The following is a 27,024-nucleotide window of genomic DNA, read 5'->3' as shown; positions in this document are numbered from 1 at the left end:
TATGAAAGGAATTACATAATAAACTTGGGGATTCTTTGATTCAATTCTATTTTTTTACAGAATGTACATAAAGTCCTGCCTCCCAGAACACAGTACAAAGTATTTTTCTGGCTTACATCAAGCACATATTTTAAGTGCTTCTTTGACTTTTTCATTGCTTTCCACCTTACTCTAGCTGCCTCGTTTTCTCAGACAGCGCTCAAAGCAATCCCCAGCTCATGTGCTTGCAAGTCAGATTTGTCTCTAGCCAGACATCACACCCATTTCAGCTCTCTCTTAACAAACTGCCATAATTGTTCCCTCCATGATCTTCAGTGAAACAAGCCCAATACACCCAGCAAGTGACGTAGCTGCCTTTACATCAAAGCCATAGCTGCTTTGGGCCGGCCAGCTTCTACACCACCACAACATCCCAGCCCTATAACCACTCGTCGTTCTGTTGGTTTCTTGTCTTCCTTTCTTCTGCTCAGCCATCGTTTCCCTTCCACCCTCCTCTCGGCACTCTCCCAGGACAGCCATGAGACGATGCAGCCATCTCTCCTGCCCCGTGGCTCCCTCCAACGCACAGCCTTCGTTACGCTCTGGAGCATTGACATTCCCCTGCCTCATAGACAGCCATCTGGAGCCCAGGGGAAGCTTGGCACCAGAGCTATTTAATAGAAATCAAAAAACCACTTAACCACACCATCAGAAGACAACAGGTGCTACAATATCACAACTTGGGAGTTCCATTTTGAACGATTTTCCTCCAACAGCTCCCCTTTCTTTCGCCGTTCTCTCCAAAACCGAAAAGCCCCGGGGGTTCCTCTGAGGAGGGAGCTACGGGGAAAGCGTGTGGGCACGGCGCTGCTCCGGGAGCACGGAGGGCGGAGGCACCCGGGACTGGGAGCTGCCCGAGGTCGTCGCTGGGCCCCGCTTGAACGGCTCTGGAGTCCCGCGGGCGGCCTCCCGCCCGGCAGGGGCCGCTCTCCCCGGGCGCAGCGCCGCCGGTAGCGCCCCGCGTCCCGCAGCGGGCCGGAAGCGGAAGGCTTCGGCGCCGGTTTGGGGAGCGAGAGCCGCCCGCTCGGCGTTGCTGCGAGATGGCCGCTGCCGCCGCGCTCCCCCCGCTGCCGCCGCAGTTCAAGAGCATCCAGCACCACCTGCGGACCGCGCAGGAGCTGGACAAGCGAGAGCCGGTGGTGGCGTACTATTGTGAGTGCGGCGGGGGCAGCGCCGCCCATCCCCTCCCCTCCCCTCCCCTCCCTTCCCTTCCCGTCCTGTCCTGTTCCCTCCCGGCCGGGCCCGCCCCGCCGCCGCCCCCGTTCCCCCGGCCCGGCCCCCCGCACGGAGGGAGAGAGAACCCTTCCCCTGCTCTGCCTCTTGTGGGGCTACGCCTCGGAGCAGGCAGCTGTAGTGGGCCTGCCAGTGGGCTAGTGTGCGTGTAAAGCAGAGCGTGGGGTGTTGGGGTGCTGCCGGTGGATATCGCTCGAAACTGTCATACGGGAGGCTCTGCAGGGTTGTCATGCCACTGAAAAGTCCTCCTTTTTGTCCTGTATCTAATTAAGCAGTTTGGGTTTGGCAGTATTTAATCTTTCTAGTAATGTCTGCTTTATTTTCGAGCGAGCTAGTGTTGTCACTTCTTCAGGATTCTTTGATTCTTCTTCGTTTGTTTCATTTGTTTGCATTTCCTTGAAATGAACAAAGCAACATATGTCTTTCAAACAAACCCATCTACTCCCCTGGTTCTGATCTGTCAACCTTTCTAAAAGCTTCCCACTGCTGGTTAAGAAATGGCAGCCTGTTAGTCAGCTTCAATTAGTGTCACGGTTGATCACCGCCACACTTGGAACATCCCTAAGATGAATAGATTATGAAGAGTTACAAAGTGCACTGACTAGAAATGTGTCTTTATGTTGTTTGCTTTTTTTCTCTATTTTTTAGATGGGAGGTCATTTGGGAGGATTACTTGGCAATAGCTTGTCTTCAAAACATTAAAAAAATACAGGTGGAACTGATCACTTAATGTGCAATGCAGTCTTAGTTTTAGAGAGATGAACTCACAAAGTTCAGGCTTCAGAAAGCTTTGAAAAAATGTCGACTTAGTATCAGAAGACTTAATTTAATTTCGATGTATTATACATGAATAGCTGATTTCCACAGCTAACTAATTAATTGCACAGCTAATGTAGAAAAGTACCACTAGAGAAGCCAGATAGCCACATATGAGAACCCTGGGCATTCTCAGTAGTATTTGCCACTTTTTGCTGGAAGAACACAGGACAAATCGTTCTTTGTGTGACAGGAAACACGAGCTAGGTCAAGATGCATTGTAATTTTGTTTTTATTTATTCTTTTTTATCAGAATGTCTGGCTATTAACAAAGGCAACAACACAAGTTCATTTTTACTTTAATTTTAAACTGAAATATTTTTTTGTGGCAGATCTCTATTATTTTAATTCTGGCTTTGAACATAAAATAAGTTTATGAACTGTTATTTGTAAACATTGCGGTTTTGGAGCAATTGCATGGGGTCCCATAGTATTAATTATTAAATATTGCTACTGTCAAAAAAACTTAAAGTTCCAAATGTCTACTTCTTCCACATTATAAATAACAAAAATTTTCCTTAAAAGGTAGATCTGGGTGTGCAAAGAATGCTCAGGATGTTTTTCGGGTAATGTTTTGAAAGCAACACAGAGTTAAGAGAAAGCAGTATGCCTTACTGAAAAGGGAAAAAAAAAACCAAACTCAGATCATCTCATTGCTGGGCCTTTGAAATATGCTAATATGCTTCAGAGAAGCTCTGTACCTTTCAAATCACATTCTGTGTGAAAGGGATTGTGTGAGAAAAGCTTGCTGTGTGCTGGAACACATTGGCTCGCCTCCACTGCCCTTGCGTGTACATGTATGCCTGCAGACACGCCTGTCATGGGACCAGGCTGGTGGTGTGGTGCAGCAGTCAGCTGGGGGGCCCTGTGGTCACGAGATGGGACAGTGCTGCCTGTTCTGTCACGGGCCTGCTTGCATGTACAGCCACTGCGTGACAGGGAATATCTGCAATTTGGTAATATGATGGGAGTAGCTGTCATTGCAGAGATGCCAGGAAGGTGTTTATAGCTTTGGTGTATTGCCAGAAGTCGTTCATCCACAGCCAAAAGTTTTCATCCTAATAGTAATATCTTCAAGGCACAGTTGCTTTGAATACAGACATGTATTGGCTAGGATTTTGATTTTTGTGCATTTTAATTTAATTCCACTTATATATTGTGTAAGAATGTGTAAAAGCTGTTACACATTCTAATTTGAATACCAGAAACAGATGGATTCTGGTAAGATATGTTTGCAGCCTAAAATATTACATTCTGTGCCTTAGCAATAAAATCGTCGAAAGGAACCACTTACTACACATGTTAATATTTTGTGTCTCTTCAGCATCTACTGGTGCCAGAGGTGTGTTCTTAAAGTCTGGAATTTCAACGGCAGTTGCACATTTCATTTGCATATACCATTTTAAATTTTATTCTCTTACTTTCTTTGGATGTGGTTCATCTGAAGCCTTAAGCTAGTATAAACCAGTACTGCCACCTAAAGAAGATATTGTAGTTTGTCTCTGGTCTCACATTCCCACACCAAAAATACTTCAGAAGCAAACCTTGATGTAATTGTATGGTGAACAGGAACAACGGGCATTTTCAGCCAGGCCAGTTTGCTACCACTTAAACAGCTGTGCTCACAGAGGCAAGGAATAAGTAGCAGTAGCTTGGGCAGAAAGCAGGACTTTTTTGATCTTGCTGGCTTACGTTGATTTAAGGAAAATGTAATTTGATGGATGTTAACTTCTGTTTTACACAATACAGATATCTGCAGCAGGGATGGTTTGCGTTTTCAAGTACCACATACTTTTCCACATGAAAAATAAAATGTTACAGAACAGCATTGATGCTCTTGCGAAGCACGACAAGTGGTATTTGTTGTGGTGCTTGCTAGAAAATCCACAGAAATTGAGATTTTATTTCTTGTGGTCCTGTGAATTCCTTACAAAGCCTTCATGCAGTTTTTACATGTTCAGATTGGCACATGATCCAATCAGCTTATATGTTGTATGAAAATGATTTTCTTTAGTCATAGCTGAACAAACTGTTGGTTGACACAATAAAAATATACTTGGTTTCTGACAGCATGTACTGTAAATTTACTTGGCTGTAAAAAATTATTCTTCTTAGAACATAGACTAGAAAAGCAATTATACCATGCTTATTTTTTAATTCATACAAGACTATCTTCCAAGACTATTCTCCTTTTAAACAGATTAGGAGATGCTTTATAGTTAATAAAATGTTCAGGCCTGTTATACTCTACTACCTTCCTTTAAAATCTGTATTGTTCCATACTACTCCACATTTCATATAATTTTGTTATAGTGTTACTGTAGTTACTTTGTGTTCAGTAAAGGACAGTTGTTTCACTAGGTATAAGAGAATACCATTAAAGGATGCTACATAGGCCCAGCAAAGGAAAGGAAGTGATTGGTGGTCAATAAAATAACTTTCTTGTGTTAAAAAAACTTAAATGAGCTTGACTCTTTGGCTACTTCGAGATGTTGTATTGCAAACACAAGGAGGCAGGCTTTGATAAGAAATCTTTGGCCTGCTTAGTAGCTGAAGAAATCTAAATTGTGCCATAGGCAGATTTATTGAGAAGTTACTTTTTTGATAAATTGCATTGTTTGAGAGGTAGGTCTGTCTTCTGAAAACTTCTGTTTTAATGTTTAAAGCAAATTTTTCCTTAATAGCTGTTGTTTCAGGCTTTCAGTAGTGTTGCAGTAGTACATCTTTTCAAAGATGGTTGGTAGTGCTATTAATTTTATTCTTTTGTACCTGTTACTCATTGATGTTTTAATTCAAATGTTTTGAGAGTGTGCTAGTGAGTTGCCAGAAAAACACATATTCAAAGTGACATCTTAAAACCCACACGGTGTTTGGATATCTAGTAAATGCAGCATGAAATCATATGATTCTAGTAGCTTCTGAAAATCTTTGTTTGATAGTCAGCTAAGCATCAGAAAACATTAACATGAAATCAGTGGACTTGCTGTGTTTAAAAAGATGTAAAGAAAATCTTCCACAATTCTTATTTTTTTTGACATCTTACAATTTTACAACTTAAATACTATTATTTTGTCTAATGATCTTTCCTCAAAGCAGAGAACCCCTATAACCAATATTGAACTTCTATTTTATTCAACTTCTTACTCGTGTTGATGTATTTTGACCTAATTTGTAATGACTAGTTAGGAAGATGCATGTAATTCAGACGTATTAAATGGAAATAAAAGTAACTAATGTTTGCTATATTTCACTGGAGACGTTCTGCATATACTTGGTTTAACTGTGACATTCTAGAACAGAAGTGCATAAAATAATGTTCTTAACATCAGTTAAATACTAATTTTATATAATGCATTTGTAACATGTACATTTACCATATTCTTATGTTGCTGGTGTCATAAAGCAGTTTTGCTTTCTACCAATACTACAAAGTATTTAAAGCCTACTAATAGAGATTAGGTACTGAAGAATAGATTTACTCAGTTCTTTACCCAGAATAAGTTACTGATCAAGTCAAATACTTAAGAATTAGATCTCCATTTCATAGTGTACTGGAGAATTTTTCTGATTGTGCTATGAGTATAAACTATTTCTCATTTTTTTCCATTGCTTTCTTTTTTTTTTCTTTTTTTTTTTTTGTCTTCAATCTTAGTTTATTTGCTCTGATTTGTTTCAGAGATTTGTAAGTAGGAAAAGTGTACTCAGAACACTGTGCACTGTTTTTCTGTAGAAACAGAAGAACAGGCAGAACTGATGGGAATAACAATAACATGAAACCCACAAACCTCAGAACAAGCTGTATGTAGAACTAAATAGTAAAGATATTAAGTGCTGTGTAGTGTTTCTGGCACGTGCTCTGATTACAGATGTAATATTTTAAAAGAAACTGCTCTGACAGAGACAGGAATGAAAATAATAAAATAGAACAAGTATATTTCAGAGATTAAAACTTAATTTCTGAGGTGTGTGTATTTGTTTTAGACTCCTAAAGTTCAGTTGTATGGTGTGAATATAATAACGTGTATTTTTCCACCAAATATTTCACATTCTTTTGGTGGATCTGTTCAACTTGAACCTCTGAAAGTAGAATGTAGAACTGCCTGAGATTTGCTGCTGCTTCTGTAGAAGGGATGCATCAATGTCAACGTTTCGATTTACAGAATAGCAGAATCATTGAGGTTGAAGAGAATTGTGGACATCATCTAGTGTAATCTCCAGGTCACTAGTTCAGGTTAGTCAGGACTGTGTCCAGGCAGATTTTGAATGTCTCTGAGGATGGAGACTCTACAACTTCTGGGAGCAACCTGTTCCAGTGTTTGACCACCCTTGCAGTAGAAGATTTTTTCTTATATTTAAATGAAATTTCTAGTATTTCATTCTGCACCTGTTGCCACTTGTCCTGTCATTGGGAACAACTGAGATGGGTCTGGCTTTGTCTTCATTCCCTGCTGCCGCCCTTCCCAGGTCAGGTATTGACGCACTATCATGTGTCAAGGCCAAACAGTCCCAGCTCTTTTTCTCTTCTTGAATGACAGATACTCTTAGTCCTTCAATATTTCTGTGGTCCTTCCCATGTCTCCTCTACTGTGGAGCACAGAACTGGACCCAGCACTCCAGGTGTGTCTCACTGGACCTGAGTGGGAGAGAGGGATCATCTCTCACAACCTGCTGGCTTTCTCCTAATGCAATGCAGGATGCTGTTACAGTTAAGGTTAGGAAACATATCATAGTCGTACCCACCTACAGTGCTTTGATTCACCTCACAAAGTAGTTGAGACCACAAAATGGGTTTCTTCCACTTGAAACTGAACTAGAAGGTGTTCTACACAAGTGCTTCAAATTTGCTCTCTGATAGCTACAAGCTGTTTTATCCATATGAACTTGTCCGTAAATGAAGAGTATCAACCTTCTTTTGCCTTCTTGAGAGCTCAATTACTACATCCTACAGTTAAGGTAGTTCTTCTATTTTAATTATAAATGTTTTGTTATCTGTATTAGAATATAGAGATAGGCTTTAAAAATACTGCTTGTTTAAATATTGTGCAAAAGTTTAAAAATGTGGTGATTACCTATATAGATTTCTTACTCAAATTCTTGAGAGCAAAGGTGGTCTCTAAACTGTGGTGAAAAATGGCAGTATAAAATACTGAGTCACATCTTAGGATAAATAATAGATATTATCAGCTTACTTGGGTTGTCTCATCTGACCTTAATAATTACTACCCTTGTTTGGAATTGCAGTTTTTCATTATTTACCTTGTTTACAAGTTGCTGTTCTTCGAATAATTGTGAATTTTAATGTAACTCACTACAACTTTCAGTAGAAAGAAATATTTTACTTGAGATTGTTTTGACTTGACAAGGTTTGTCTCGCATGTAACATAACCTTGAAATTATGTTCTATAGGATTTAGAATATTATAAAAGAATCTGAAGTGAAGAGGGTATGAAGTCTTTTATTGTTTTGGGTTTCTTTGTGAAATTTGTGTGGTCTTCCCCCCAGCACACACCTTTCTCCTCAGAAAGAAAGATTTTTATTTTTTTTCCCTTGCATTTCTCCTTAAACTAATTTTACTTGAAAGTATTTATAAATAATTTGTATTCTCTGGAAAATTTCAGGTTTTGAGCAGATGCTACTAGCCAAATACTTTTCTTGTTTTGTGCCAATTTCCTTCAGCATCATATAATGAGGAGGAGGTATAGGACCCTCCAAAGTTTGTTTGTTGGTGCCATTAAATCTATTTTAAAGTCTCTTAATTCAGATACCTCTGAGTTGGCCATGTGGAAATAGCATATATTCATGATACGCATGCAAAAATTACATGATTGGTATGATATATTGATGTTCATGAAAGCAAGAATAATTCATTTTCTGTGCAGATGTATTCTTTAGGAAAAAACTTTGACAGTAGTTTTAGTACAATCTAATTTTCATGTTTTTGTGTCCCCTGCTCCCCACATTTGTATTCCAGCTATTGTTTTCCTGTTCCAAGCAGTTAACAAACTGTCAGTGGATTGATTGACAGTGGGAAGAGGAAGGTGTAGAATATCAGTGAGTAATAAATTACAAAATGAAAAAGCTTTCATTTCTTAATCAGAATCAAAATATGACTAAAGGTTATGGAAATGTTTTTGTTACCATTTAATGTTAATTGCGGAATATGTGAATGAAAAGTATTAAAAGTATTCCAGTTCTTATTAATTTATTTTTCTGTACTGGAAGAGAATTAAATATGTGTTAGGGGAAAAGAACTGTAATCTTTTGATCCTGGTAGACTAGGAAAAATCAAGATAGATAAGTAGGACAGAATTGAGAAGACAGAATCAGTGTATTGTGCATACTTGCTGGCTAGAACTTTGGTTCTCCAGTATTTTTACTTGGCACAGAGTTGGTTTAAAATGGGAGCAGGGGGAGTTTCAGTTGTAATCCAAACATAAATCTGGAATAACTTACTGTGTATTAGGAATGAATGCCTGGCACATACTGAAGACGAAATACTCTGAAATTGTGCTGTGTATTAGCAAAGGAAAAATAACGTGGTATTACGTGACATAAATAAAAGCAGAGAAGTTTCTGTAAAGCTCACTGTATAATTCCTTCCAGCACACCCACACTTAGTATTTACTGAACAAAGATTAAGGGCAACAAATCAAGACATAAATTTTGTCGTTGTCTTGGCAAAACATTTTTCTGAGAATGATTGCTTGCCAAGTCTTTATGAATTTGAAGATAAATGTCCTGTCTGCAAACTGAGAGCAAACCCTCTTTTAGTTAATAATTGGCTAAACAGTCCTGTCTTTGTGCGTAGAAGATTACAAGTGACTTTAGCCCTACTTAAAATATTAATAATATTTAGACATAAGCACGATGTAGTCTTTACCTCTTTTGTGCTTTGCTTTCTGCATATACCCTGATTGTTAGCCACGTTAAAAAACTTTCCTTCTGCTTGGTTTGGGTAAAGGAGACAAAAAATGTAGATTGTAAATATAGATTTAAAAGACCAAGTAATTGCATTAATTTATGTGTTTCCGGGTATTCCAGATCTTCATCGCAGTATTGAATAGAGATGACAATTATATGTCAGTTATTTCCAAGAGTGGCTGTGTTCTCCAAATGGTTTGTTTAGGCTTTAAAGTCTTGGAAATTTTTCCAGCTACAATGTATAGTTTTCATTGTCTTTTTATATCAACATTTTTAGCAGCTTGGCTTCTCACAGAAGAAATCAAATGTCAAATATTACCGAGCAAATGGTAATGTAAGTCTAGTTGTTTAGTTTTATGGTCATTAAGGACATTTTAAATGTTTACAACTCAGGTTCTTGAATAAAAGTTCTCCAAAATCATTTTGATGTAAAATGAGATCTCAAGTCATTTAAAAATTGATGTGCTATATTTTTAAAATGTGAAAATTTGTGTGACTTAGCAAGCACAGTAATCATGCACTCTATTGCTTTTACAGCATTATAGAAACCAAGATAGCTGTATTTAAAGGAATGTAAATAATTTCTGTGTTTTCTTTCAGAAACAGAGAAAAAAGTCTTAACTCGTGTTACATTTGGCCTTCACAGAAAACAGAGATTTTCGAGGTGATAAATAGTTGGCTTCTTGCTCAGGAGCTCTTTTCTACTGAGATTACTTGTCAACATAAACATGGAGAACAGTTCTTTGAACATTAATTACTAGTTTAAAATTTCACTGAGGATACTAACACAGGAAAATGTTATGTTTTGTTTACTGCTGCTGAAAACTCAGTAATGAAGTGAGTTTGCCTATTTGCTGCAAGTTAGATAGGATGAGGACACTAATTGGATTTCCTTCACTAGATCAAAACGTACCTTTAGTTACTGTTGTGTATGCTTACCAAAAGTAATATTTGTGTGATAAACTATATGTAAAAGTGAAAGGTACTTAAGACTTCTGACACTCTAATTGGCAAAAGTAGTAGTTTTGAAAACAGTGTAGACTTGTAGGAAATGTAAAAAGTAGAACAACTGAGCACTTTGTCATTATCTATAATAAGGCAAGATATTACTCATTTAGGTCAATCTGCAATAAGTACAACTTTAGTGATCAGTGTCTTCATATTTACTTGCCTATTGCTCTTTATACATAATATGAAAAGCAAAAATTCAAAATATTAAAAGAATATTATTTTTATTTCAGTACTGTATATAGGGGCAAATACAATATTATTTTCTCTGCATCCTGTTCAGCTTTTGTCAGAAATTCTGTATTCTTTCAGTTTTTCAACTATTTCATTTTCTTTCTGCATAATAAGTTGAAAGATTGATAATAGTTTTTCAACCTGCAGAGTTTTGGCTAGAGCACCACTGAGTAAAGCAGTAGGTGTACCAAAGTGTACTTAGCAGCATTTTCATACAATTACACGATGGAGGTTTGGGTTGGAAGGGACATTAAATTCCAACCCTCCTGCCATGGGCAGGGACACCTTCCACTAGATCAGGTTGCTGAAAGCTCCATCCATCTTGGCCTTGAACACTCCAAGAATGGGAAGCGTCAACAGTAGTTTACATAAACGTCATAATCTTGGTCACCACTTACTTGAGAAAGAAGGAAAAGCTTTTGCCCATACCTCAATGATTGTGTCATCAGATGTGTGTCTCTGGGCAGATGTGTCTCTTGATATGCAGTATTCCTTTTGAATTTATTACTGTGTGTGAAGAAGTAAACATGTAAAAATTCTGAACTTTGAAAGTTCTTAAAGATTGCCACAAACTCTTTTAATTTGCTAAGTTAACTTAAGTGTGCTTTGACCTTTTGCCAGCTAATAAGATGCAAGAGTTCTCCCTTGTGATGTATATTGATGCTGGTAAATGTGAGAGGGTTTGATGGCTAGATGTGGTAAATCTCATTATGTATTTGGTTGTGCGATACACAAATGTCATTGCTGTGACAGGTGGAGCACATTTAACCTTAGCTCAGGTGACATAAATAATCTGTAGAACGTCTGCGTTCATATAAGTAGAGCATGTATTAAATTCTATGATTTTACATCATGAAATGTGTTCAGGGAAGCTTGCAATCAAATAAGTACTTAAAGATCAGTTTAGTTAAAGACTGAGTACCAACCTAAGATTACAACACTTTAATCTTCAGTAATCTCAAATTAATTTCAGTTCCTGAAATACAGATCTCTTTATCTTTCTGTTTGGATTTCAAGTCCATCCAAACTGTTTCAATCCAAACAGTTTGGATTTCACCCTCAAGTCCTTCTCCTCAGGGCTGCTCTCAATCCATTCTCCTCCCAGCCTGTATTTGTGCTTGGGATTGCCCCAGTCCAGATGCAGGACCTTGCACTTGACCTTGTTGAACTTCATGGGGTTCACGCAGGCTCACCTCTCCAGCCTACCCAGCTCCCTGTGGATAGCATCCCTTCCCTCCAGTGTGTTGACTTTACTACACAGCTTAGTGTCATTGGCAAACCTGCTGAGGGTGCACTGAATCCCACTGTCCATGTTGCCAACGAAGATAATAAACAGCAGCGGTCACATTAGTGACCCCTGAGGAATACCACTCGTCACTGGTCTCCACCTGGACATTGAGCCACTGACTGCAGCTCTTTGAGTGCAACCATCCAGCCAATTCCTTATCCACTGGCTTATACATCAATCAAATCAACATCTCTCTAATTTAGACAAGAATGTTAGGTGGGGCAGTGTCAAATGCTTTGCACAAGTGCGGGTAGTTTCTCATCAGTTTCTCTTTCCTTGTCCACAAATGCTGAAACCCCATCATAGAAGGCCGCCAACTGTGTCAGGCACAATCTGCCCTTGGTGAAGCCATGCTGGCTGTCACCAGTCACCCCCTTATTTGCCATGTGCCTTAGCATAGTTTCCACGAGGATCTGCTCCATGGTCTTGCAGGGCACAGAGGTGAGACTAACTGGCCTGTAGTTCCCCAGGTCTTCCTTTTTTTTCTGTTTTTGAAAAATGGGGGTTATGTTTCTGCTCTTCCAGTCAGTGGAAACTTCACCGGACTACCACAGTGCCTCAAATATGATGGACAGTGGCTTAGCAACCTCATACGCCAGTTCCATCAGGACCTTTGGATGTATTTCATCAGGTCCATTGGACTTCTGCACCTTCAGGTTCTTCAGGTCTCGAACCTGATCCTTTCCTGTAGTGGGTGGTTCTTCATTCTCCTAGTCCCTGCCTTTGCGTTCTGTGCCTTGGCTAGCTAGCACACTTACTGGTGAAGACTGAGGCAAAAAAGTCATTGAGTACCTCAGACTCCTGCATATCCCAGGTAACCAGGTCTCCTGTTTCCTTCTGAAGAGGGCCAACATTTTCCCTAGTCTTCCTTTTATCACTGATGTTCTTACAGAAGCTTTTTTTGTTGCCCTTGACATCCCTGGCCAGATTTTAATTCTGTCAGGGCTTTAGCTTTCCTAATGTGATCCCTGGCGGCTCGGACAATGTGTCTGTGTTCCTCCCAGGCTACTTGTCCTTGCTTTCATCCTCTGTAGGTTTCCTTTCTGTGTCTGAGTTTTGTCCTGGAGCTATTTGTTCATCTATGCAGGCCTCCTGGCATTTTTGCCTGACTTCCTGTTTGTTGGGATGCGTTGCTCCTGAGCTTCGAGGAGGTGACCCTTAAATACTCATCCATCCCCAGGCAGAGCTCTATGCGCTCCAGCTGCTCACTGACATAAAGGGCAACACCCCATCCTCATCTCATTCTTCACTCTCATCCTTCATTGAAAACTTAAATAGAAAGTTGCTAGGTTGTTCTATCAGTTACTTACGCAAGAGCAGGGAGACATTAGAAGACACCGGTTCTTCAGTGTGTGTTTTTGTTTTGGTCTTTAAATGGTTGGGCAGCCCAAAGTCTTTAACATTCAAAACTGTGTCAGTTTTGCAGTCCTAAATAAGGTGTATATATGTATATATATGCTCTGTCTGGTTTGAATAATCAGTTGTATATGAAACAGGAAATAGTATTGTTAAAACATAGATAAACTAGTTAAATAGTTAAATTGTAATGCTTACCGGAAAAACGTAGGTAAGTTTTATGGAGAGATCTTGTTTTATTAGATGAACCGCTAATAGGTGGAAAATGCAAATAAGCTTCTGTGCATATAATGCTTTCTTCCACAGCAAGCATCAGGTTAAGTACAGGCTGAAACAGTTGTTTTGTGTGTGTTTTCTGAGATAATTTGAAGTGAAAAGGTTCTCCCTAGATGGTTGGAATAGGAGGGAAAGTAAAGATGTGAGGCAGTTCACTTGCAGAAGACTATCAGCAATGGAATATGCTGTAATATTCATGAAAATGTTTAAAAAAATGTATAGTTCTTACACTCTGCATTTGGAGGTGTTCTGCAGGACACCTTTGATGGTCAGAAATGAGAGTTAATAGAGTGATTTTGTGGAAAAATGTTATTGTCTCCATTGGGTTACAGAATGTTTCTGTCCATTATCCCTTCTGTGTGTAGTAATTCTGGTAAATAAGTTGTTTGGTTACGTCCACAATTTCCTAAAGCATATGAAGTTTTGCCATGTACATACATGAAATTCATAGGTTTTGATAATTCTGTTCATCATTTTTAACCACAGGGTAGTTATCATAAGCTTTTCAAGATCACACAAAAGAACTGTAAACTTTACTTGCAGAGAAAGTTTATTAAAAGTCTGTTGTGTCTGATTTGAAAATGAGGTTTGAGTCTTGTTTGCCTTTTGATGATGTGTATGCATTTATGTGGGTACAATAGATTGTTAATTCTGTTTGTTAAAGTAATGGTTTTAGAGATGACTAGTTCCTGCTACAGGAAACTTCATTTTTTTTTTTTTTTAGGTATATCCATACACTATGTACTTTATATAAGAGTTGTTTGAAAATTATTTGTGGATACTTAGGGAAAAAATCACGAAGCTCGTATTAGAGAGTTGCATTGGAGAGTAGTGATTATTTAGAAAAGCACTTACAGTGATACAACCATCAATTTGAAATGAGCAGAGAGACTCGTGAAAAATAAAGCATAAATCTTAGAAAAAATATTTCCTAGTATTTATGCAAGATTGAATAGATCTCAAATTACCTGTCAGTGCTCAGTAACACTATAGTATTGCATTGTTTCACTGATGAGCTTGTCTTTCAGATATATTGGGAGGTGAATTGCTTTGTCTGGTTATGGGTTTTGCCTTAGATACTTAATCTTTGTTTTTTTTCCCATATTTTGTTTCCTTTAAGGTCGTTTGTATGCAATGCAAACAGGCATGAAGATTGATAGTAAAACCCCAGAATGCCGTAAATTTTTATCTAAGCTTATGGATCAGTTGGAAGCTGTAAGTATAATTTATTGCTGACCTTTAAAATTATTCATGATGTTATTTTAATTTCTATTTAAGCTTCTGCAAATACTGTCTTTTCTCTGTCATCATTCTTTGAAGCAACTGTTCTGTATGCAGGCTTAATGTAAGAATTTAAGTGGTATGTCATAAATCAGCAGAAGGGTTGGAAGGAGATAAAAGCTGCGTGTGTATTTATGTGTGTGTATACATATGCATGCATAATCATAACCATACAGTGGGCATTTGCCATAAGATTTTGATTAGACAATGTTAATTATGATACTTTATATATATATTCTCGTGAGAAATCATAATTAATTATGAAATATATGCTGGAGACCTTTTTATTGATTTGTCTTTCCTTGAAGTCTGTGAGAGTTATTTGTAATGCTGTAGGAGTGATTAACTTAGTCCTTACTGCTTTTAAAATCTTTGACCTAAGTTGTTGTAGCCTGGGAGTTTCTTTAAATGTTCTCTAAAAGATAAAGGTACTTTTGATGTTATCCTCTGTTAGAGATTAGGGATCTCTAATTATGATTTTTTTGTAAGCATAGTATTATCTGTTGTGGTTAAGAGGTAGTTATGCCTTGCTCTTTTGAGCAGACCTGGTAGTATTAAAGAGCAGTCTATTTAACAGTCTTAAATAGAACAGAGTTAAGGTAAGAAAGGTAGTCAATGTACAGATAGTTTAAATTCCAGGAGCTGTTTGTGTTCCTGTTCTGTAGAGTAGTTTTCAATAGTCTGGGAGGAAGTAGTGCATGGATTTTAATGTTTAAGCGCTCATTTGGAAGCAGAAAGTAACACTGAAAAATGAAGTGGCACTTCTTTTTGTGTTCAGTGTTAATGATTCCATCCACAAACTAACCATAGAAATACCCGAAGAATTGGTGTGAAACTAATGCAACAGCCTTCAGTTCTTCAAGGGGAAAAAATGAAACATGAACCATTTGCCTTGTATTCATAACCTTCATGTTATGTTTTATTACTGATTTTTTTAGCAATGGAAAATCCTGTGTACAGTGACTTGGTGTGTTATTGCATCAGCTTTTGATATCTTCAGTGGATCTGGTTCTCATGCTGAAAAGGGAACAGGTAGCAAGAAAGATAAGATTTTAATCTCTGAAAAGTGTTCCCCTTCATTCCATAACGATTCTTGAAGGTGTATTGGATCCCTTGTGGTACTGCAGCAAGCAATCTGTCTGTAGTGTGCCGTTACCCCCTTTGTTTCAAATTTGAAAAAAATAGTAAACCAGCAAAACCCACAGTTTAATCTCTCAGAATCTTTAAGATTCTCTCTGTGACAACTGATGCGAAGGTGTCAAAATTCCTTTTATGTAGCCAGGTGGTGGAAGACTGAAGAGAGTGCTTCTAAGCAGGTGTAATACAATATTTGGGGGGCTAGGAAGCTTGAGTGTATTGGTAGGTTGGTGTGTACCTCTGCAGTAATTTAATAGCAGCCATTGTCAGTGTACCCGTACCAGCAGGGGGCACAAAGGAGTGTTACAGGCATGTGCTAAACAGTTCTCACAGCTTTCTGTGCCTTGCCAAAATTATTTTGGAGGTTAAGACAGAAGCTTACAAGGGATGCAGATTTTTTAGTAGCAAAGAACAAAAATATATACGTGTATCTAGAAATTACCAAATGTGTTAATTTGCAAGCAATTTCATACTGTTTCAAATCTGTGTAATTAATTAAATACAGTGATTTTTTAGATATAAAATGCTTGTTTCAGTCAGAAATACTTTTACATATGATTATATTGTTTTATTTTTTCAATAGGTAACTATTTCATTTAAATGTTTACTAAAATTAAACCAATTTTGCTTGATTTTAGGGACAAATTATGAATCAGTTTTGAAAAATGGTCTTACTGTACTGAATCACAAATTCAGATGTTTGAAAGATAGTTTCAGAAGTAAATAACATGGTTAACTTGAACTTTTGAGGAGCTTATGTATCTGAGTGCCAATTGTGCATTTGAAATTATCTCTATTGAACACTAGATTAAGTATAGCAATAAATTATTTTCCAAGTGTAAGGTATGCATATAGGCTGGTAAAATACACATTAGCAATTTGCTTTCTCTGTGAACTTCAATATTTCATTTCAGATGTATATCTTGCAGTTTACAAAGTATAACTTTGTTTTTCATGTGTGTTGCAATTTGTAAAATAAAGACTTTTTGAAAAATGTGTTGGAGTTTGACAAGTCTTCAGATTTGAAGTACTTTTTAGAAAGTTTATTTTTCACTACTGAAATCAATTTAAATATATATATATTCTGTGCATTAAAAAGTTGGCAGCAATGTAAACAATATTATGGAAATGTAGCTTGCATGATTAAACTTTCCTCACGCACTCAAAGTGAAAAATAACAGCCATTCTGATGCTGGTTTTAAATCTTTTGGCAAAATAAAGGCTGCAGGTTAGTATCATGCAGTGTTGCTGTTTTTGTTCTGTAAGGGTAACCTGAGATTTCCTTATGTGCAAACAGTAACCCTATTCAGAAGCTGTAAGTCCACCTGTTGTAACTGTTAGTGGATTATTTGCTTTACTGATTTTTATTAGGAAACCTGAGGTTTCTTGTACTCCAGCATCTTTGAAAAGAGGTCTTTCAATTGCAGTACACTGCTTAGACTGAAAATTCCAGTAAATCCATAGGTCACTAGACCAGTTAAGGTGCGGCTCAAACTTGGTGAAAGATGTAATGCAGTGCAGTGAAATATCTTACAAGAAAGAAGATGCATAGTCACTCTGATCTATGGTACCTTAAGAATGTGTGCAATATTTTATCAATTGAGCTGTGTTGAATTGCAGTGCGTGCTTCAGAGTGCTTTGTCTTTTGGATAAAAAGGGGAAAATATCTGCAGATATTCCTTCAGAATATCATAGTTTGTATATTTTTGTTTAAGGTGATTTTTCTTTAAAAAGTATTTTCTACTAGAAGATAATACTAAGAGCTACTTATTCTTAATGTTTCTCTCTCCAAAAGAGCATATTTTCTCTTTGGCATGCTGCTTTTGATGTTTGTTATGTTAGAAGGTGGAGATTTGAAAAAATAATCAAAGTGCATATGGTTTCTTTTTTAAATTGTACTCAGGTTTGTCTAAATCAGCAGTTGCTTCTTGTGTTTGAATTAGATTGAAGTTCTTGGGTCTAATAAGGTAATGAATGTTTTTTTTTCAACTTCTTTCAGATGAAAAAGCAATTTGGTGATAATGAAGCAATTACTCAGGATATTGTTGGTTCTGCTCATGTGGAGAATTATGCTTTGAAGATGTTTTTGTATGCAGACAATGAAGACAGAGCTGGGCAGTTTCATAAGTAGGTGAAAATCTTTGCGTTGTTGTCTGAATTAAGATATTGCTCAGGAAATTTGAATTTTCAATCTCTTTTCAATTTAACTATAAGCAGGAGTTGTGCATTCATCTTCCAGAAAACTCCATTTGTTACCATTTCTGTCACTTAACTTCACTGGTATATTCCATCTTGTATTCTTTAAGTAGTTGCTCACATATTGTCAAGCCTTCTAATTGGTCTTCTCAGACTAATATTGAACTTGACGTCATGCATATTATATTTTTTTACTGTCCAGCGATATCAAAATTGTTGTGATGATGCATGACGTTGTTTGATTTACAGTGATTACTACAGTATGCTGATGATTTTGCTGGGCCCTTTTGAAGATAGTACAGGATGTCCAGTGTCCTGTATTGAACATTGCAAACTAGAAACGAAGTGTAGAACACATGTCCTGCTTGAAAAAATATTGAAGACTTTCTGCATAGTGGTCATGATATTAGTCAATATGTTCCTAAATTTTAACACTGTGAAGTTCTGTAGCATCAGTTTAAAAGAAGAAATCAGGGAAGATTTGTTTGATACAAGCCAGTGTAATCTAAACTGTTAAAACATGATCCTAGGAGGATGACAATGCCAAGTTAGCACTGTTTCCTTTTTTTTTTTTTTTTTTTTTTTTTATAGAAACATGATAAAGTCCTTTTATACTGCAAGCCTCCTGATAGATGTTCTGACAGTATTTGGGGAGCTCTCTGAAGAGGTAAGTGGTAAGGATGTATGATTGCTTTTCATAGCACAGTTGCAAGTTCTGCAGTTCTGCATTTTTTTTATATATAATTTATGGTTATGAGTTTCAACGAACATAGTGACATGTATTTCACTACACAATGAGAACCTAAGTTGTAAGGAATTGTGATAGCCATTTCAAATTGTATGTAAAATATTAGATAAACATTAGCAATAGAATATTAGAAATAATGTGAAATAGTAGATATCTGTTATAAGATGACGTAGCAAATAAGCAAGACTTAAAAAGTATTCAGTTAGAATTTCAAAGTCTGAATTTTACTGACAGCAGTGTTATATCAAGCAAATGAGAATGATTATAGGGAAAAATGATGCAAGGCTCTTGGCGTTTTCCATCTTCCTATTTTTCACCCTGCAATTAAGAACTTTAGTGCTAACAGTTGGGTTGGAATGATATACACTTTGTGTTAAAATGGATATCTTTGTTGTCACAACAAATCTTACTTTTAAAAGGTGATATATTAAGTGGAAAGGATATGAATTTACTTTAAAAAAAAATGGCTTGCTTTATGACCATTTGGAAATGAATATTTTATTTTTAAAAATTCTCTACCAAAGTAGCTAGCACAGACATGTAGCATTCTTTGTGGCAGATTATTTGCAATCAAACAAGTTTTCCAGAAGTGGCTGAACAAAATCATGATTTTATTAAGGAATACCAAAATAATCTTTTGGTCTGTTTTAAAGAAAACTTTTAAATTAGGTGTATAGTCGGCTATCTGTTATTCATGACACACAGGAGAGTTACTCCCCAGTATGGTGGAGCAGATAGTCTACTTTTAATAATGTATTTTTTGTTATGAGAAATAATTTAGCAAAGAACACTTCAGTTTTAATTGAATGATGAACTCACTTTGGAAATGTAATGGTGTAGTTAACTTCTGACAAAGAAAAAAATATATAGAAAAAGGATACTGGCTGGTGAAGACAAGTTTCAAAGGCTGTTAAAGGAAGGTTGAAATACCTAAATAAGAAACGGTAGTGATACTAAACAATTTGTGACAAAGTTAGCAATGACTGATCATGTAAGTGCTTAATATGTTTCAGGCCAACTAAGTCTATATGGGTAATTGAAAAACGTTTCATGCCTCACATGCATGAGTGCTGTAGTAGGCTTCTCTGCTTCCGCTTGTAATATTTTCTTAGAAACAAGCGCTCCGTTGATTTGCGGCTCCCTAACAGCCCTGTGGTTATATTGGTCCCAAACTACTCCGTGCCATGTTAGGAATACACAAACTAGACATTCTATAGGTAGATTTCAGGTCTGATAAATATGCCTGCATATGAAAAATATTTGTTACATTTAAAATGCAGTAACTGTGGATACTTTCATTTGTAAACATTGGAAGGAAAGTAAAAGAATAATTTTGGTGGTGGTGTGCTTTAGGTTCATATTAATCATAGGGTTGTTGAGCAAGAAGGGGGACACTTGTACAAGTGTTCTTTCAAGATTCTACATCTTCTGTAACTTGAGGATATACTAAAGTTTTCATCTATCAAATGCAAGAAGTATGAGTGTTGTTTCATGTGTTCTATTAAAACTGGCTGTTCTGCACGCTCACATCCTTTATGATATGAAATAATAATAGTCCCTAGAGCCAGAGAGTGAGTAACGTAGTGGACCAAAAAGGCACTCGCCTTTGACTGTAGGAATCTAGTGCATTACCAATAATCAGCAAGCTTTCAGAAATCCTGAAAAAATCCTTCGTGTATATAGGAAAAAACTATAAAATGTCAATGTATTGGTACGCTAGCAGTGATGTTTACTGCTGAATGTTGTTTTTTCATTGATGTTGAAAGTACAGAAGTGCTTTGTAATTGGAAAGAAGAATTATCTCATTTTGATTGTTTAATTAGTGAAGACGTTAAAAGAGTGTGTACAAGAAATACAGTAAAAGGCTTGCACTTCTGTTTAGCATCATTAGGTTTCACCATTTTCCTTATCCAGAGCAACATGAAGGAATGTTGGGACAAGTATGACGTGACCATCTTAGATTTTTGCAAAAGCCTTTTTTAGCCTGAAGGAAGTCTCAGTCTAACTCCTTGTTATATAGTAAGATATCTAACTTTTCTACCCTTCCTTACTATTCAGATCATCCATGTTTTTTTTCAGTAGGTAATTGCCTTCACATGTATGGAATGTTGACTATTAAAATGCTTTTAAATCAACAGCAAAAGGAGTAGAAAACAGATATTTGACACCTAAAATCAGAAGTTCAGTATCCTAAATAATGTGTATATTTCTAACTGTCAAGTGGTTGATAATAGGTTAGTACGAATGGATTGTATTAGAGAAAACACTGGATATTCCGTATCTCAACATTAGAGCTTAACAAAAGGGTTTTCTGGAAGACTTGTTTTACACAGCTCATACGAGATTAGTAAGAAGCTGTGCAGTAATAGAGTTATTTTCCTGTACCTCAGTAACGCTGTTCAGAGGGCAGCCTTCTGAAAAGAAACAGACATTCACATTGAAAACAGACTAAAAGCAACATCTGGATTCGGGAGTTAGAGGTTTTGCATTTAGGTGCATAATAACATGTCAAAAAGGGTTCACTTACTTGCCTGTAAATTTTGTGATCTTTTATAGATTCTTCAAATTGCCTTGTTATCGCTGCCAGAAAGAAAATGCCTTTAAGTTTAAAAAAAAAAAAAAAATCCAGATTATGCTTTTTTTAATGTTACTTTAACTGAAATGTTCATTACCAAAATGCTAATTTTAATCAGTGATTGTGGGCTGTCCAAAATGTTCCTAGCTGTTCTTTCCATTAATTAGGTATTTTCTTCTATTCGTTTTGGAGAAAGCTTACGGAAATAATTTTGACTAATTTAAATCTCAGATAAATTATTAGTAGGCACGTCAGTGTTTCATGCGCTCCTGAAAAGCATCCACTGAAAACTAATTAGTAGACTGTATTTAAAACATTCACAGACTGTATTTAAATAAAGCATTCACAGTTTCTGAGAAACAAAATTTTTACTTTTTCAGGGAAGCTTTCTGTAAACGTCAAGTTGTTTCAAAGGAGTGTTAACAACTGTAATGGGGTTTGGAAGAGTTTTTCTTAGCCTATAACTGTGAATCTTGTAAGAGTTCTGTCTTAGTGCATCAGTGTGGCAGAACACTCCAGTTAAATTTCTTTAGCTAAATTATCTTTCGAACGTCCTTTTGGTATTTAATATAGATTACTGAACTTTGTCAAATATTTTGTAGTGTAACATTCCACCTCTTTACTAAAAATGTAAAACTAATTTTCAAGAAATGCTGCTGAGAGTGTTGTATTCGGTATTGAAAAAGTAGAATAGAATTCCAACACAGTTTATCTTTTCAACTGTTTTTTCAAAACATCTGTATCAATCATTTTGTGCAGTGTTGCTGAATAACTTCTTTAAGATCATCAACAAGTATACTGTTGCAGTTGAATTTTATGGTTACTTAATGGCCATTTAATAAAAGAACAGAAAATATGTAATCTGGTTTCAGACCTATACGAAGGAAAGCAGACTCCAGGGAAGAAATGCTATCTAATTCCTGAGATCCTAAAGTGTAATCTAATCCCTTGTCTGGTATGCTTTGCAGTGTTTTATATTGGTCTTTGGAGTGTTTTGATTGTTTTTTTTATATTCCTATTTCAGTCTGTTAATAACGTTGTATAGATAATTTTAAAGATAAAATGTAAATGAAAACTACATCTCTACAGCTATGGTGTTTTTAACCTTAGTTAACAGTGTAACTCCAACTCAACCACTTGCTCAATGCCTCTTCTTCACAGCACTGGTGGAGAAAATAGGATGAGAAAGCTTGTGGGTTGAGATGAAACAGGGAGATAGCTTACCATGAGAGAAACAGGCTAGACTTGAAGAAAACTAATTTAATTTATTGCCAGCTGAAATAGATTCAAGTATTGAGAAACATTAAAACAATCCCTTTGATCCCTACTTTCCCAGGCTTAAATTTATGCTTTCACTCTCTACTCCTCTTCTGCTCTGCCCTGAATACTGCAGGGGTGGATAGGGCAGGTTATGGTCAATATATACTGATTCTTCTCTGCTTCTCCTTCCCTTGTTCCAATGTGAAGTCCTCCATAGGCTGCAGTGTGAATCTCTGCTCTGACACCATCCTCTCCACAGGCTGCAGAGGATACCTGCTACAGTGCTTGGAGTAACACTTTCTCTTCCTCCTTCTCTGACCTAGGTATTCCCTCTGCTGTTTCTCGCTCTGATTGCTCCCTCTTCTTTGGGTTCAGCTTTGGGCTTTTTTGCCCTTTATTAAATACATTGTCCTAAAGGTCCTGTGCCTGTGGCTTATAGGCTCAGCTGTTCCCGATTGGTCTGGTATGAGGCAGCCCATGGCCTCTTCTCAAAGATGATCCCCCAGATGCCAAAACCTTAACATGGGCACCCGATACAATTGCATTTCCACACCGCTATAATAATGTTTGTAGAGCATGTTATCAAGAAATAATTTCAGTATATTGGAAACAGAAGGGATATGTACAGGCTGTTAGAGTTGCATAATGTTCTCGATACGTAATTCTGCATTTTGTGGCTTCCAGAGTATTTGTGAATAATGAAATAATTTCATCTGCAACACTACCTGGCCAGGAAAGATTATTCAAAGGAAGTATATAACAGAAAGTCATGCTTTCTATTTGTGCTTTTCCCTTCTTAGGTATAGTGAATGCATTTTATTAGATCTGCCATCAGGGTATGCTATTTTGGAGATCATTTCATTTGCAAAAACAAAAGGGCAAATCTTTCTACTAGGCTGCATAAGCATTCTGGTGGATAACAAGGAAGCTTGCTGGAGTTATCCAATACGCTATAGCTCTCTCTCTCATCATGGATAATAGTGCAGTAGACTTTGTAAAGTAAAATTTGTCATTTCAGTTTACTAATTTTCTTACTTTGGATGTAATTTCAGTCAGGACTTTTAAAGAGAAATTAATCTACCTGTTTCCAAACTACTCTTCTTGTGAGGTTTTTACTGTGGAAATCTGAGTTCACTAGTGCCTTGCAGATGGTATGAGGCACACTACCAACCTGTGTTGTTCATGCAGATAAATTATTCCATTCATCCTTCCACACTTCTCATCTCTGTTTACATTCAGTCATATCCCATGAAATACATTAGCCTCTAATTGTCAGAATGTGTGACTGGTTCCTACTGTTACAACTTTTGACAGAGTAGTTGATTTGTATAATCAATTTAAGATTTCTCTTAACAATTGAGAACTCTTTCTGGATTAAAAAAAGTCTATTGTAACAGACCCAGGAAATATGAAATAGCCAATCCTCTTGTCATGTTTTGACATGTTAGTGTTGTACATTAAAAAAGTAAACTATATTTTGAAAAATGAAATGGAAAACCTCAAACTAGGTGAGATTCTGACATTTATTTGCCACTGATGTTTTACCCTGTGAAGAAAATAATCTCTGAAAACCCAAGTGAAATGCTTCTCCTCGGTGCTTTTTTTTCAGAAACTGAAAATAGTGAAAAATATTTTTTTTAAATACTGAAAACTATTTGTTTTCTTTAAAATAATTTTAAATAGTAAAATCTGGCTACTACCAGATTTTTTCATGTTCAAACCATGCAGGTAGAACCAGATAGACAAGCAGCAGATTGGCTTCTCACTAATATTATTTCATGAATATACTGCTTCATGAGATAAGAATTGGCAAAAGTGAAACTGAGTACCAATACAGTAATTAATTTTTTTGAGAAATACTCATGTTACAAATAACTATTGACCTTGCAATGAGGGGTTTATTTAAAGTCATTATTGTGATAAGCCCTTTCTTTGCAGTTAGTTTATATATTGCTTTATCTAAAGTGCTTTATCTAATTTTAAGCAATGTTGTAAAGATACAAAATTAAAATATTTTGTCTAGAATATCCCACACATACTACATTAATCCACAACTACACCAGCCATGAATATAGATTCATGCTTTTAAATACCTATTGGTAATTTAAAATAATGTAATAAGAAAAATTCTAATATTATTGATCAGAAAGAGTAGCATTGTTTCAGATTTTTTAATCTGAAGTAAATAATCATCTAAGGAAGTCTTCTTCATTACTTTACATCAATAATTATACGGTGTCCTGTCTTTCACAGTAGATAGTCTTTGTATAACTGATAACCTTTTCCTGACATGCTGCAATAATTGAAGATCTCTACATTTTCATTTCATGCTGAGATCCATCCCATTAGAGATGTTCTTTTTATATTTTTTTTATTCACTGATTAAATTCACATGCCTTATCTTTAAATGAGTGTCAAACGATAGCAGCTGAGAAATCTCTTGTCAGGGTGGAAAACCTACTTCTGTTTCTTTCTTGAATGCATTAATTCACAGAAGTGAGTGGTTAAAATAGCTGGCCTTTTACCTTCCTCAGAATGTTCAGCACAGAAAGTATGCCAGGTGGAAGGCAGCATACATTCATAACTGCTTAAAGAACGGAGAGACTCCTCAGCCTGGACCTATTGGAATGGAAGGAGAGAGCTTCGGTACGTATTGCATTTTTCTATTTAATGCAGCTGAGGGTTGGGTCAAGACAAAAACGGTGGTGTGTGCTGATCTTCAGGGAGCACCCACAGGAAGCATAGCTTCCCTGTTCCCTGTGTTGCATTCATGATGAACCCTTTTCTACTTTTTCTTGTCAGCTTCTCCTACTTCTCTTTTAATTGGACTTCAATATTTGATTGACTTACCCAGTGTTTTTTTTTTCTTTCTGCTATACTAGAGATAAACATGAAATGGGACTTTGTGAACTGGTATGTAAAGTTTTGGTAGATGCAGATGATCTATATGTCATGTTTACACACACATAAATACACACTTAAATATTTATTTGTTATTATTCATTCATGTCTGGGGTATATACCTGTATCTTTGGTAGATATTGAAATCTGAACCTGTAAATTTCATATATGTTATAAGTAGATTTGTAATTATCTTTACATCGGTTTTGTTTTATACATGTCAAAACATAAGAAAACTGGCATTTCTTCCAGTTTTCAAATTTTTGTTATGCAATCCATATTTTGAAGCTTCTTTCTTGTTCATCTGTGAGAAAAGAGGATGGGTATGACCTACTCTTTACAGACTGATTGTCCCTTCCAAGAAGGTACATCGTATTCCAATTGGCAGCCACTAGCTGATTCTTTATCAGAAGTTAAATGTGCAGGAGAAGATAAAGAAATGATAAAGTAGCTTGAATGAAAACAGTGACTCATTTAGCTTAACACCTTTATCTGACAGTGAGCAAAGTAGAAAAAAGGCAGTCTGCTCCCTCCAAGCCCACAGTTGCTAGAAAGTACTGTATCACTTGAGGTACAAGGTTTCTTTTTATTGTCTTCCAAATGTAAACTGGAGAATATGACATACAAGGAGTTAACTGGGTTTCTTCAGTCTTTAAAAGAGAAGTCTAAACAGAGTTCTTAATGCTGTTTTAAACTATCTAATGGGAAAGTATAGAGAAGGTTGAGACAGGTTGCAATAAGGAAAATGCTGATTAATTAATAAGGGAAAAAAATAATTTTCATCGTGAATCTGATCAAATATTGGTAGAAGGTCAAAGAGAGACTGTAGCATCTCCGTCCTTGGAAATTTTCAAAATCTGGCTGGACGCAGTACTGGGCAGCCTCCTCTAAATGACCCTGTTGGAGCAGGGGGTTGGAGTAGATAATCTCAAGACGTTCTTTCCAACCTCAGCCATTCAGTTGAAGTTCAAGTAACTGTGAACAAGTAATGAGTATGTGAGTGAGATTTCCAAGCTACTGTTTCATTCTTCTGGTTTTCCTTACCTAAAGATGCCCTACATACCTGATCATTGGAACAGCTGTCTTACCCACTTGTAATATGCCTGAGTCTTATTACAGCTATATTTCAGTTAAGGCATTTTCAAACTATATTTTTTTCAACATATGATCTTTTTCAAGGCAGTTTTTTTAACTACTGGTGCAGCTACAATGAGAGACTTGCGTTACAACTCCAGCTGCAAGTATTGCCACATCTTTAAGTCAAATTACACCAGTTTGATAGGAATTCAGTGAAGAAGACATGAGAGGAGAAAAATCTTTTATAGTGAATGTTATGAATGGCCCAATTAAATGTTTATAGCTTTAGATGAATGTTCTTTAGTGATTGGGCACATAGCCATAGGAATAGTTACGAAGTTCTCCTGATACAAAATTAATTCTAAACAATTGAAAAAAAAAAATTCTAAGCAAAGATTAAAGATATTTTACTAAAAAATTATGCAAGCAGCTCATACAGAAACAACTGGTTCTCAGCAACAATAAAACTGGTTCTCAGCAACAATAAATAGTCTCTTTTTCCTTTTTCTAGTGTGCAGGGTAAGGTAGCTGACTTGTTTGGGGCTGCATAAGAAGGTCCCATTGGAGGGAAAGTAGTATTCAGATTTCACTCAAATTCTTAGTGTTCATCACAGATTATTACAAGCAGTACTGTGAATAGGTAAAGAATGTTGCGTTAGTAACATGCAAGCAATGAAG

The 27,024-nt window shown here is 36.6% G+C and overlaps 1 protein-coding gene across 1 annotated transcript in view; it reads left to right on the top strand.

Annotated features, from left to right (window-relative positions):
• The first annotated feature begins 1,010 nt into the window (after positions 1 to 1,010).
• Positions 1,011 to 27,024, top strand: part of VTA1 (vesicle trafficking 1) — a 40,477-nt gene continuing 14,463 nt past the window's right edge. The window contains exons 1-5 of the mRNA XM_035321131.1: positions 1,011 to 1,191; positions 14,292 to 14,386; positions 17,589 to 17,716; positions 18,377 to 18,452; positions 24,903 to 25,014. Of these exons, the coding sequence (XP_035177022.1) occupies positions 1,080 to 1,191; positions 14,292 to 14,386; positions 17,589 to 17,716; positions 18,377 to 18,452; positions 24,903 to 25,014 (523 nt within the window). The 5' untranslated portion in view covers positions 1,011 to 1,079. The remainder of the gene's footprint in view (positions 1,192 to 14,291; positions 14,387 to 17,588; positions 17,717 to 18,376; positions 18,453 to 24,902; positions 25,015 to 27,024) is intronic.

This window comes from Oxyura jamaicensis, chromosome 3 (genome assembly GCF_011077185.1).
Source record: "Oxyura jamaicensis isolate SHBP4307 breed ruddy duck chromosome 3, BPBGC_Ojam_1.0, whole genome shotgun sequence".
In the NCBI taxonomy this organism is placed as follows: domain Eukaryota; kingdom Metazoa; phylum Chordata; class Aves; order Anseriformes; family Anatidae; genus Oxyura; species Oxyura jamaicensis.
Note: the sequence above shows the minus strand (reverse complement) of the source record. Positions and strands in the feature narration are given on the sequence as shown.